Here is a 14146-nt window from a genome sequence, read left to right on the forward strand (position 1 = left end):
TTTTTAATGAGGTGATTAGTGAGTTGAGGTTTGTGGGGCTTTTTTTGTTCATTGTTGTTCTAAATACTCTGTAGTTTTAACCAGTATGTATTCTTTATTTATTGAGGTGAATGAGATCTCTTTGATTGGGGAAAACCACAAGGATGTGGTCAGTATCTTGAAAGAGCTGCCTATTAAGGTGACAATGGTGTGCTGTCGTCCAGTAGCTCCCCCCATCACTCAACCAGAAGTGCTAGAGAGTCTAAGTCTATCTGAGGTTCAGCTCACAGGAAAGGTATTGTGTCTTTAAAAGATCACTGAAAATTACTGTTTGCTTGAGGAAGAAACAGATCAAGTTCTTCTGCAAGATTAGAAATATATTTTAATATTGTAGGACAAATAGGAAAAGGCAAATTATGTTTATCAGCCATTCTTTGGGCCACCAGAAGATGTCAATCCTGGTTGGTCATGGGCAGAAATATTCTGGGATGCAGGGCTGTCTGTCTGAGTAATGTACTTCTGTTCTGTAGGTGAGAGGTAGGAGTATGGCGAATCGAACTGTGTGTTGTTTAGAATCTGAATATATTTATTCTGGTTTTAAACTTTGCTTTCTGGGTTTGTGTTGCACAGAACTCTCTGTGCATTCAGTGGCTGATGCTTCTGTCACTCATAGTTGTCGAGCTCTGGGCAGTCTGATGAATTAAATATGTAGGAATGGCTGGCCTACAGTGTAGTATGCAAAGCAATAACATATATATGAAAAGAGACACAGTTAATTTTGAGTTCTGGGCAAGGCACCAAATTCAGTTTGTAGGATCTAAGCTTTTCTATGAAACCAAGTGAAGAACATAGATGTCTGTGTATGTGTGCATGTATTTTTTTTCATTGAATATTCTGACTACTATCAGTACTATTATGTTTAGACATACCATTTAATAACAGATATTTCCTGTATATTTGAATGCATGTACTAATGAAGCTTTTTGAAGTTTTTCGTTTGACAGAAATTCCATTTTGTAAAAGTTTTTTCAGGGAGTACTTCTGTATACTTACAGCAGGGCTATTTTGTTAAAAGGATATGTGAATTCTGTGCTAGGTTTATCAGACTTGTTTATTAAATCTACTGGGGGCTTGAACTTCCTTTATGTCTGGTTTTGATCTTTTTTTTCATAAACAGAGTTTTGTCTCTGCATATTCACAAGGGTTTACATTTTATTGGTAAACATTTACTGTTTTTCTCAGGCTCACTTAGAACTTGGATTCATTGGCTCCTCGGACACAGAGGGAACAGCTTTGGAAGCAGCTGATGAGGGTCAGAGTATGGAAGAGGTGCAAAGCTCATCTTTGGCAATGTGGGAAACAGAAGTACAGAACATTGAGCTGGAGAAAGGGAGTATGGGGCTTGGATTTAGCATATTGGACTATCAGGTAACTTCTGCACTTCTTTGAATAGAGGGCAAAATACTTCGTATTGTTTGCATCTTGCAGCGTGTTCCAAATATGTATTTTAAGGGTAAATGTTAATGGAAACCAAGCAATAGAGTAAAACCAATCACTAATTAGTTTTAGGCATCTCACTAATTGCATTACATATTCTTCTTTCTGTATTAAGACTACAGGTTTTAATGATGGTGGTAATACTGGTTCCAGAAAAACTGATAATCCGTTATATAATAGGGTCTTCAGAAAGCTGTCTTCTAGTGACCCAGGGACAATGAATGATGTAGCCAGAATATTCAGGCATTTAGCCATGTATTGTGCACCTGCAGTGAGGTGTTTAGGGCAAGATCCAATAAAGGACTTAGGTGCTTAAAGAAGGATTTACTAAAATCCAGAGCTGCAATTCTGAAATCCCTTGCTTAGCTGCATTTTGTCCAGGACGTGCTTAAACATCTCCATTCATTTTGTATTTGACTTCAGAATTCCTGGATATGTAAGCTATGATTCTTGATGTGTTCCAATGAGCAGGTCAGTGTCTGTCTCTTGCCTGCACTTGGTCAGGATCTCCAAAACAAATGTTCCTCCTGTTCCCAGTTGTTCAGTGGATAACTTTTAATCTGACTTCAAGTATTTTCTCCCTATCCTGTGGTCAGTATAGGCTTTTGGTGAGCTGTTTGGTGGTGGTGCAGGACCCAGTCTCCTTCCAGGTTTCTACTGGATCTTGTCTCTAGGAGTATATGCATTTCCATCTGGAGATCACTTCCAGATGGAAATTGTGCCCCCAGGGCACTGCTTAGAATTAGCCTATGCCTTAGATTTTGCATTTGCACACTGATAAAAGTGAAGAGCAGTGTATTGTAATAATCTGAAGGATAAAGGCATAGTCAAATGTCTGTTTTATGAAACAATGACTACTCTCTCATATATTACTCATGATGCTGTGCAGTGAGATGTCATAGCTGAGCTGGAGTATTTGAAGTCTGTGTCAGTACACAGTAAAGTATATTTTTGCTTCAACCTCTTCTGAGCATTAACACAAATTGTGGGTGCGCAAGTCACTGGATTTTGTTTATGGATAATAGTACTAAAGGGCTGTGGAAACTGCCTTAAATTGGTTAATATATTTTTCAAATATGAATTTGATTCTGTCTTACAGCTTTAGTTGGCTTTCTGAAACTTACCTTTTTTGATGTTATAGTATTGTGTTGTCCTATGTTGTCTTCTTTGACACGCAGTAAAAAAATTTCAGTTTGTCACTGAAGTTTCTGCCTTCACCTAAGATTGTGAACAATAAATTTACAGGGAGATTTATCTTTGTATTTTACTGTTTTCTTCAAATTTTCAATTAATTTTCATTGAACAGTGACTACAGTTAAGGACAGTTACAGCCACACTAATACATTCCTCGTGTTTTATACAATGGCAGGCCTCTAGAAAAGTCTGCATAATTTTTTACCCTAAAGAAGACTGTCACATTGACTAGAGAGGTATTTATTAAAAAAAAAAAAGTGACATGTAGTGTCATCTAAAGTGACAGTGTAATTATCTGTTGTTAAAATTGAGAGAAAGATTTCGGTACTCAAGCTCTATCTCCAGCAATGCTAGTTATATTTCCACTTGTGAAGTGTTTTATAACTCCATGGCATTCTTCTTACTCCATTAACTGCCATCAGGAACACTTCTTTTCAGTGTCCTTCCCTCCTTTCCTCCTTCCCTCCCTCAACACTTATCTCTCACACCAGCTTTCAGCAGTCTCCCAGTTTCTGCAGTTTTTACATGTTGCCTTGATGGTGTCCATCTTTTCAGATATATGTCTTGGCGTGGAAACTTGTTACAGCTTTGTGCCTGTTTGTGGATGTTTGGTTTTCTCTTACTTCTGCTATCAGTAAAGCTGTTACATGATTATGTTTCTTGGTGTTCTTTTTTGTGTGCGCATTCAAGTGAACTGTGTCTTGGAATTATTAACATGATGTGCCTTGTAAATGTAGTTCTGTAAGAATCACACAGATGTTTTGCACCTGTGATAATTGTTATGACAGAAACATATGTTCCTGTTACTGGTATTTGATGCTAACTTTTTTATAAAAATCGGTGCACTGGAGGATGGGAACTTCAAAACAGGTTTATTTTTTTTGAAACAAACACCATTTTGTTTTGTCTTGTTGATTAGAGTGCTGTATCGGTATGTTCCTCTCTCACATAAAGTGTTTAATTAGTCATGCACAAGAACTTGCCTCTTCAGTGCTTTCTTAGTTGAGCAAGATCTGGTGCCATGAAGTATGAGTTATTGAAAGTAAGTCCTTTGTCCACTAAAATACACGTGTTACCTTTGCCCTGGCCTGCATTGCCCACTTGTATCCTCAGACCACTGAGTATAAAGGAGGATGGAGTCTGCAACATGTCGTTGCAGTAGAAAGTACTTGAATTTTGATATGTACAGATGACCCTCTGCAATTAATAATATTCTTCAGCCTTCAACATCAGTGAGTGATTATGAGATTTGCAAGCTAAAAAGTTGACTTGTACAATTTAGTAATACTTTATACTGGAGATACATGATGGGGCATCACCTAGAAAGGAGTAATAATTTTCACATTGAAGAATTAAAAATAGGTGAAAGTATAAATATATGGGCAGTACAGACTGGAGGGTTTGCTCCTGCTAAGGGTTCACCTGGAGGAGAGCTCTAGCTTCTTAATAACCCAACTCCCTTGGGTTAGTAAAAGTTCATAAATAAAAATTTGCCTCTCAGGACATAAGAGTAAATAAAATTAAATGCTTTTCTTCCTTTTATCTAATTAGGATCCTGTTGATCCAGCAAACACTGTAATTGTGATTCGCTCATTAGTTCCTGGAGGTGTGGCTGAGCAAGATGGCAGACTACTTCCTGGAGATCGGCTTATGTTTGTCAACGATATCAATTTGGAAAATGGCAGCCTGGAGGAAGCAGTACAAGCACTGAAAGGAGCTCCAACAGGAACAGTTAAAATAGGAGTTGCCAAACCACTACCTGTAAGGATTTGGGAATTCAATGGGTACTTTTCCTGTCATTTAAGCTGGTACATGCTGATCCTGTCTTCTGCATACGCTTTGTGTGTTCTGGGGTATAATTGAGTGGCCCAATTATTTCCTTGCATGTAGGAGTGGCCTGGGTAGTGTATGACTGATGTAGTGATTGCAGGACCTAGCACACCTGTCTTGCAGCTGAGAAAACAGCAAAGGATCCTGCAACCAGCAGAGTCTTTCAGGGCTGAAAGTTGACAGGCACAATTTTGTACACTGTACACTTTACGTGGTTCTCTGAATGTGTTTGATGGGGACATAAAGTTAGGTTTATGTGGTTTGCCTGGAATTTACCTATTCCTTTGCTTTGCGAGGCATAGTGTATATGCAGTCTTTGTATTTAGACTGCACACTTTGTTTATGTAATAGTGTGTAATCTTCAGTTTGTATACATCTAACTGGTTTTTTCAGGCTTGATTTTAGACAGTAACCTGTAACGATTCAAAAAAGGAGGTTGAATGAGACCTAAGGTGACCAAGATAATGTATCAGTAAGGATGCTAGTGAACTAATGTCCCTGGTGTGCTAAATTCAAACCAGTAAAATGGCATTAGTTCATACATACAAGGAAGATACTTTTCTCTATATTTGTAAGCAAGCTCAAGTACAGTCTTAGAGGTTCATTTTTGCTTTTCATGAATTGATAATCTTATAATCCTTGTGGATGCAAATATCAAATTTTCATTCTTAGTAGGTCTCTGTGGAGAGAGTGAGAGGGAATGACTTGTTTAGGTCCCTAGAAACTTTGCTTTTCACAGTAAGAGGGCACTTTTTAACTTGCTTTGTTAAATTCTTTTTTTGTAATGGACACTATATTAATGAAGTGTCTTGCAAGTCAAAAATTTTGTACTGAAGATATCATTCTAAAAGAGAAAATGCATGGGGGGGTTTATTTTTGTTGCAAACAGTTGTAAATATTCAGCATTTGCACTTCAATATTTCATATATTATGCTTGCCAAGTAATTAAACATTGCAAATAATCACTGTTTTTTTGCAGTACTGGACAAATGCACTTACCATCAAATTATATTAGAAAAAGCTATTTGTTTATAGTCAGAATTCTGTTTTGTCCTCTAGAGGCTGTTCCACCTGGCAGATACAATAGTAAAACACAGTGGATGAAGTCTTTCTGCCTGCAAATAAGATTGCTCTGTGGCTAGCAAGAATTTCAAGATCCCTGCTGTTAGGCTCTTTCTCTGGTGGCAGCTGTGGTGGCAGTTTTAGAATGTTTTTATTAAGAACGGAAATTGAAAATGAGTTTAGACTAAGTTGTGGGCTCTGTGATATACTTGGATAGGCCTTTTTCATTACTTGGGGTTGTAAAACGAGGTGTGAAGCTGAATCAATTCAGTAAATCTGAAAAAAAAAAATTGTCTCTTTACGTGCCCCGTACTGTGACTGTGATTGAAATGAACTCTGCTGCATTTGGAATCCATTTGCCTTTCTAAACACCCCCTGCCCCCTCCCTCCAGAATGCAGTCTGCACCTCCTGTGTCCAGGCCACTCATCCGACTCAGAGCTTCGTTCTTTCTGCAGCTTTCACCTGAGGAGGGCTATGTCTCTGCTAAGGAAGATTGCTTTTTCTACACTGCCCAGTCACTTGAGGAGGAGGGGCCAGCTGATGCAGCCCTCTTCCATGCTGAGCTGGCTCTGGTTAGTGGCCCAACTTACCAAAGATTTCTTCAGTCTTTGCATTTTATAATGAAAGGAGTTGCTTTTTCACTATTCATGCTTTTTTTTTAGTGTTTACTCTCACCACATTACCCATCTACCATAGGTGGGATGGATCCTGACATGGTAGAAACTGGTATCTAGAGATGTTTGCATGAGCTGTGAATCTGTGATACATTAATTGCTGGGGAAAAAAAGTATTTTGCTGATGTTTTCAAAAGTGCATGACTATCCACATCTCCTTGCATGCACTGAGCGTCCCTTTGGAAATCTCACCTTGTGTAGAGAAATGTTCGTGTGCTTATTTCCCTACGTATCATTTCCCTACGTATCATTTCCCTACGTATCATTTCCCTACGTATCATTTCCCTACGTATCATTTCTCTACCTTGAAAACTTTTTGGTACTCCCTTTTTGCATGTAATCCAGCCTTACAAGGAATGCTGTCTGTCTTCAAAAGCTGCAAACGCTTCCTTCTAATAATATTCTTCAGCCTTCAACATCAATCAGTGATTATGAGATTTGCAAGGTCAAAAGTTGTTCACTTGTATAAACAATGCGGCTTACCTGAGCATTCAGTGCCTTACATAGCCTAGAAGTTACCAATAAGAACTCAGATTAAAAAGACACAGGAAATAGGACTCTACAAAAAAACAAAAAAAACCCCTTCCAACCCCTTTTGAAGTCATTATACTCTCTTTTTGAGGACTTCAGCAGAGAAGCAGTTTCTACTAAACACCAGGACTTAGTTCATTAGGAAAAAACCACAAAACCAAAAAAAAAAACCTGAAATGGATTCTTCCAGGATGAAAATATCTGCATTGCTACTTCCAGTAGATTTGTTGTTTTTTCACTCTTGCAAATGCCAAGCTGGTTTAATAACTTGCCTTTAAACAAGACTGCCTGGTTTTAATTCTGCAGTTTTTTATCTTTGTATAGTAGTTAGATAATAGTATTTGTCTTATTCCGTTCATTAAGAAGCATGAAGAAGACACATAGTATATTATAAATAACCTGTAATTAAAGATGTGTTGAAAAGATTAGATTAAAACTAAAGTATTTAAAAAACTCGACTTTCATCTGATTCATATTTAAAAAAATTAAACTTGTGAAAAAAGTAGTGAAAATATATGACATTAATAGAGTTGTCAGCTGTCTAATTAAATATGCAAAATATGAAACTAAATATGCAGTCACCCAGTTGAAGATGTGGTTACAGAGTGCACTTATGAGATCCTGGTTTTCATAGATAGATCTGCGCTGAGATTCTACAGATCTGAATTTTCACAATACCTTTTTAGGGTGTAGCTTTGGTAATGTTAGTGTGCATTTTCCAGACAATAAGCTGAGAGTAAGTTACAGCGAAGGAGCAATTTGAATTAGCTATTAAGTCTTTAGGCTCAAAATAATAAAAAAATTGATCCTTTTTACCACAAAAAGGAATCAGTATGTCGGATCTCTGCAGATTGTTGCTATTGCTGTTGTGCATTTACTATAATGAATTCACAATGTGATTAACTAGAGGGGCTGGAAAACAAGTTAGATCCCGTCTCTGCAGATGAGTGCTTATATACAAGTTTATGGTATGTCATGGCTCTAAACTCTCTGATCATTTTGTTAACATACGCTACTTTCTGGAGGTCTACCAGGGGAGATGAAATTATAATCAAAGTGTAGTTAAGAAGCACCATAAATTAGGTCTTTTATGACTTAATTTTATTCTAGTATTTGAAAGTATATGAGTCTTGAAAAAACATCATGTTTCATTTAAAAAAGGGGCAAAAGATACTACCCATCTCCATGTCTGAAACTCTTTTAAAAACTTTATTTCTCATGTAAGAGGAATAGAAGAAATGTAGAAATGTCCATAATAATCTTGTCGTCAAATGTAAAAATCATAAAAAATCAGGTAATAAATTTTTCTTATAAATGTACTGTAAAGCATTATAATTTCCAAATGATTGTTTTTAAAAGAGTATAAAAAATAACTGAGCCTAAGAAGTTGAGTCAAGAGAACATTCCTGACAGGTGGTACCAAATGAAGCTCATTATTTTTTCCATGTTAATTTTTGTAACAGAAAATTCAAAAGAAAAATAAAAAGAAACCCTAAAGAAATCCAAATATTCACATCAGGAAATACACCAGAATTCTCCCAACACCTTGTACTTCTATTAACAGGCATGAGCCTGCCTTAGCCCCGCAACTTATTCTGGTTGAGACTCTTGCTTTACTTCAGATATTCTTTGCAACATTTAAAGATGTGGTAACACAGATTGTTACTGAAGCAGAAAATTTTCCTACTGTGCTGTGCAAATGTAACCTCAGTGTAAAACATGGAGTGAAAAAAAGAAAAAAAAAAAACAAGAAAAGTGTCAGTCAGTATGCAGTGGCTGATGTGCATGTGTTTGGGGCTTATGTGGTGTGATGGTAACAGCCTGGCTGATTGAATTGCTTTTGTTGTTAGGTGGACTCCGGAGAGGCAGATCTAGCAGATGAGTCCACCTTTGAATCACAGTATTCTCTAGAGAGAGACGTCTTCCAGGATTCAGTGGCAGCTTTGCATCACAGCGCTTGTAGCGGTGAGGTGAACGACAGCTTCTCTCTTGCATTATCAACTTCCAAGGTAAAAAGGAGGATGGTTTTAGCGAAGACAAACTTTGATTATATGTGTGAACAGGCTATATTAGACAGAAATGTTTCGTGTCATCTTGGTTCAAAATGCACTATTTGTTACCAGGTTAAAGTTTTGTTTGGAGTATTGCTGATGTCTTACAGATCTCTGATGAAGAGAGAGGCAGATAGAAGGCTGAAAGCTTGGATTTTTCTTAGATAAAGCATGATTTAGCCAGATGAAGTGTGGTGAGATGTTTGCAGTATTAAAGCTATGGTGAGCAGTTGGTAGAAAAACTTAATTGTTATTTAAGGCATAGTAAGGAGTGGTAACACAAAATGACTGTGTTGTTCTACGGTAATTTACTATGAAAACAAGTATAAGTTTTCATCTTAAGTTGTGCTTTTATGCTCCATAGTTAGTATGTTAGTATGTTTTGAATGAAATTAAAAATAAATATGTATATATCAAAACTCTGCTTCTAATCGTATTTGAAGTCAATAAATGAAGATTTATTTAAGAGTATTACAAAAATCAGTAGCTATTTGTTCCTGGTCACATACCCATAATGACTTGATTGTATCAGAGATGTGTTTTGTTTCTCTCCATGGTTTTTTGTGTTCTTTTTTCTTGAGAATCTGTACATTTCTTTTTCTAACCCAGAGCCTTCCGGTTCCATTCTCCTAGCAGTCATATTTGAAAGTCACATTGTAGAAATTTCTTCCTGGGTTTGCAGTCTTTGGACTTGAATAGAGTAGCCGCTGCTTTTTCCTGAACACCTGAGCTTCAGTAACTCCCTTTACACCTTCTGGAGTATATTCAACCTTTATCAGGCACTTGTTGGAAAACTAGATTCATCTTCTAATGGTTTCTCCTAATCCACAGAAGAACACATCTCTGCAGTGCCAGTGGGACAGATTGCATTGTTTAACTCTGTAATTGTTACTTAAATGGATTATGCGTTTTGCATGCTTAGGAGCATTTTATGAGATAGAGACTGGATTTGCATTATATATCGCATTGAGAGGCTCTAGAAAGTCTTAAGCTATTTTCAGCATTGACTTAAAGATGGCTTTGGTTTATATGTTTTTTATAAAATACTATGGTCCTGACTTTTTAGTATTCATCTCTGTGCACCAGTATGAAGTGAATATTAAGTTCTCATCAAGTAACATACTCTGTGGTTAAGAGTGACTTCACAAAACAAACACAGGGAGAAAATCTGATCATAAAAGAAGACTTTTGAATCAAGTGAAATGCAGTAAAAATTGAAACAGTGCTATTTGATGCTGTGAGGAATGCAGACGTATTTCAGCTATTTCTGGCTGCAGGGCACTTGACATGTTCTGAATGTCACTTTGGTGTCATGTTTAAAATAATGATGAAAAGCATACTTAAAGTAATGCAAATGCTCAGACCACATATTGCTGTAGTTACAAATTCCTGAAATCGTGTTTTTCTTCAAAAATTACAGCACTGGCTTTTCTTTAAGTGAAACAGAAATAAAAATGAGCATATACTGTGACTCTTATATGTATATATGGGATGTGAAATAAATGTTGAGTATGATCTGAGGCTTGTTTTCACTGATCTGGAAATGGATAAAAAGCAGACTTAAAACTATATGTCCCAACTGTATTGGAAACGTTGTGAAATAATTTAAATAGATTATCGTACTGGTGTTCTGTTCTCAAAAAGGTAGGAAATTATGTCATTGATTATATCATGCAGATTAGTGGTATTTAGGCTTTGCTCAATTATCTTCTCAGCTGTTACTTAAACCATTTATTTACAGGTAAACCTTTTTTGATTCTTGGCTAGCGACAGAGCATGCATGTATGCACTTAATAAAAGCTGACAAAAACTAATTCTAAGACCCTTGAGACAAAACACTGCAAAATATCCCCAGATTCTGGGAAACATGTTTCCCAACTTTTTGGAAAAGTAATAGAACAATTAATAGGACCAGTGGAAAGACAGATAAAGGCAGTTGGTTTTGACACTTGTATTATCATGGCTGGGCTTCACGAACGAAGATTTGGGAAGGGCTCTACCCACGTTTGTTGCAAGCGCGTTGGTGGCTGAAAAGGCCAATACGAGACAGGCATGTCCGGTTGCAAAAGGCACAGCAGAAAGACTCCTTAGGTGGTATGTTCTGCAAGACACGATTCTTTCTGCGTTGTCTTTTTCCTCAAGGGTGATCCTGCATGCTTCCTCAAAAGCATCAGCAGCATATAGATGGTGTATCTCCAGGCCTCCCAGTTGGAGACCAGAGTATGGCCAATGATCAATATGGCCAAGTTATGATGATCAATATGGCCAAGGCTGAGATGTTGTTTCAGGGAGTCCTTGTGTCTTTTCTTCGGGGCTCCTCTCTTGCAGCAGCCAGTGGCAAGTTCACCATAAAGCAAGATCTTAGGGAGGCGGTGGCCCTTCATCCTGGAGACGTGCCCTGCCCAACGCAGCTGTGTTCTCAGTAACATGGCCTCAATGCTTGTGACTGCTGCTTTTCTAGAACAGACGTGTTAGTCGCATCATCTGACCAGTGGATGTTTAGGACTGAACGGAGACAGCGTTGATGGAAGCATTCTAGGAGACGCAGGTGGTGGCAGTAGATGACCCATGTTTCAGATCCGTATAAGAGAGTAGACAGCACTATGGCTCTGTAAACACTGATCTTTGTACTTTTCTTCAGGTGTTTGTTTTGCCAAACTCTTTTATGGAGTTTTCCAAAAGCACTATATGCCTTTGCTAACCTGTTGTCTATCTCCCCGTCAATCTTACCATCCGAGGAGATGAGGCTACCTAGGTAGCACTTGTATTAAATTTCAGAGAGAAATCCCTAGTATTGATACAGAGCCTCTAAGTCCAACTTCCAAGTCCTTGATGCATCTTTGTAATATCTAATGGCCTACATATTTTTAAAATAACTTACTTTGAAAGCTCAGCTAGAGAATATTTGAAGATTTGTTTTCAGAGTGTTGTGATTATTGAAATCCCTTGAAACATTTTAAAGGCAGGGCCTTAGAATCTTGGAAGTCTAAACAAATGTGCAGAGAGCTTAATCGTAGTGCTGCAGCCATAAAAGGTAGACTTGTAATAGGTACTAACTGCTAAGATGCTGTAACTTCATAATTCTGTATAGTTGTTGTCCTACTTCAAATCCTCCATGTTCATTTTTTACTGAGGTTTGACCTAGTTTTGCTTTATGTGAAAGGGATATCCAAATATGTTTCTGCTCAGTTAAATGAATTATTATATGGCATTTTTATGGTCTGAGCTGCTTGAAATTCCTTCTTACTTGCTAAGTGTGTTGAAACTAAAGACCTTGGTCTTGCAAAGTTCTTTCACCTGAGAAAAACAAGTGGATACTTTAATTTTAAAAACTTACTGGGCTTATGTCTATTTTAAGAATGTGTGAGTGGATGTTACTTTTCTAAAGTTAGCAGAGAATTACTGCAGAGTACTACGTTAGAATTTGGCCTTCAGCAGTAACTTATTTTCACTGATTTCTGGTATTTTAAAACAAAAGAAGTCGTCTAAGAAATCAAGTTCAGCTTATAGAAGAATGAATGCCTATAGGGAACTAAAGGCAAGGTTGATTGTTACTGATTGTACAACAGAGATGTTTACATTCTGTGAGATTAGTTTTTGTTTAAGGTTTTAGCATGAAATATGTTTTTGAATTATACTACGAATGAATGGTGATTGTTCATTATCTCCTGTGTTAAACAGGCTATTGGAGAGGAATGTGAAAATACTGCAGCTGATTTCCATGTATCTGACAAGAATCTGTACAACATGGATCTGAATCAGAGAATGAGAGAGCAAAAGTGTGTAGTGGGCAGTAGCCTGGAAACTGCAACTGGTTTTACTAAAACGGATCTACTGCCTCTGGATGTTTCAAATATCAACCAAAATGAAAGTGAAAACACAGCAACATGGACTGAATCTCAGACTGCATCAGAAGTTGCACTAAATACAAGCCTTGCTACTACCATGCAGCTTGATCCCCAAGGAAAAGTAAAGTTATTTATTTTTTTTAAGTAATAATTTAAAAAAACCTACAGAAAGACTCTATTAGACCGTAACATTTCCTACAGAAATTGTGACTGCCAGCACCTGTGCATAGTTCTTTGATTATTAATGTTCATCAGATGTGTTATCTCACATCAAAACTGCAGAATTTAGACCTTTCCAAAACAGGACATAATTTATGGCATCAAGATAGTAGTTTCTGAGAGGCTGGCAATACAGTGGTGTATACAAGTCTGCTCAAACCTCACATTTTTAGATACTGCAGGATCACAGTGTACCCACTGGGCAGGACAGGGGGATTTTCTTATCCCCTGTTAACCTTCACAGGGACATGAGTGAAGAGGTGCCCAGCTGGAAACAGGACTAGGAAGCCGAGGGGGAGTGGTATGAATGTCTTGCATCATGGTGTTCATGCAAGCCTATGCAGGTCAGCTCACAAACTGATCTGTGATGCTGCATAATCTTTATATGATAGTCACTGTTTCTTAGACGTGTTTCTTATTTATTCCATTCAGTGATTTATTAAGAAATGCTTGAAAGAGCTGCAATTTCTTACAATATTCGTTACTTTAGTACTGGCAGATTGTCAGACATCTGTGGTGAAGAAGTCTGAAGGCCTTGAATTCATCCTACTAATTTTAAGAGTGTAACTAATATTTCTAAATTAAAAGTATACTTTGTGACAGATTTGGTATATTACCTGAATGAAAACACAAACCTCAGGTATGTTGGTTTGATCTTTGATGGATTGACTTTTTCAATGTCTGTGTAAGGAATCTGTCTTAATTATGCACATAGCTTTTGTGTAAGGTAAAGTGAGTTGAGATCAGTATGACCAATTATATTTTTATTTTTATGTCAGTATTCTGAACTAATGTTATTTTCCCTTGTGTTAGGATCAATTGCTTTTAATGGAGAAGAGATGCCCAGTATCTTTGGAGGGAAGTTTCACAATCCCAAATTCAGTCAAAAACATGTATGAGAAGACTATCACAATTGCAAAAGGCAATTCGAGTCTAGGTAAGTTGGCTAACATTTTCTGTACCGTTGTAGGGAATATGGCTTTCCATTTTCCTTGTATGTTTTAGTAGTAAAGACTAAATATTTTCCATTTGGTGGGGATAGGATATTCATTCTTTGCTGCTCTTGCCCTTTTTGACTGTCATGGCACTGAATCCATGTGCTGTCACTGTGGACACAAAAGTGAAGTGTCCAGTCTCACTGAGAATTTGTTTTCCCATAAAGAAGGTTAGTCTTTCAAACTATTAACAGAACAATTTTAATGCACTGGATTTTTTATGTCTGTACTAATATAGTGGAAAAACAAGATGTAGCTAAGGAGT

The 14146-nt window shown here is 37.2% G+C and overlaps 1 protein-coding gene across 12 annotated transcripts in view; it reads left to right on the plus strand.

Moving 5' to 3' along the window:
* MPDZ (multiple PDZ domain crumbs cell polarity complex component) overlaps positions 1–14146 on the plus strand; it is a 101900-nt gene that overhangs the window by 28584 nt on the left and 59170 nt on the right. For 9 of the 12 annotated variants that reach the window (XM_018070339.2, XM_018070340.2, XM_018070344.2 and 6 more), the window contains exons 14-20: positions 107–274; positions 1222–1407; positions 4222–4431; positions 6019–6135; positions 8619–8777; positions 12501–12788; positions 13700–13823. In XM_018070339.2, the coding sequence (XP_017925828.2) occupies positions 107–274; positions 1222–1407; positions 4222–4431; positions 6019–6135; positions 8619–8777; positions 12501–12788; positions 13700–13823 (1252 nt within the window). The remainder of the gene's footprint in view (positions 1–106; positions 275–1221; positions 1408–4221; positions 4432–6018; positions 6136–8618; positions 8778–12500; positions 12789–13699; positions 13824–14146) is intronic. The other 3 variants (XM_018070349.2, XM_018070350.2, XM_018070345.2) reach the window with 2 other exon arrangements.

The sequence above is a fragment of the Manacus vitellinus genome, unplaced genomic scaffold (assembly GCF_001715985.3).
Source record: "Manacus vitellinus isolate BGI_N305 unplaced genomic scaffold, ASM171598v3 scaffold_18_pilon, whole genome shotgun sequence".
NCBI classification, from domain to species: Eukaryota; Metazoa; Chordata; class Aves; order Passeriformes; family Pipridae; genus Manacus; species Manacus vitellinus.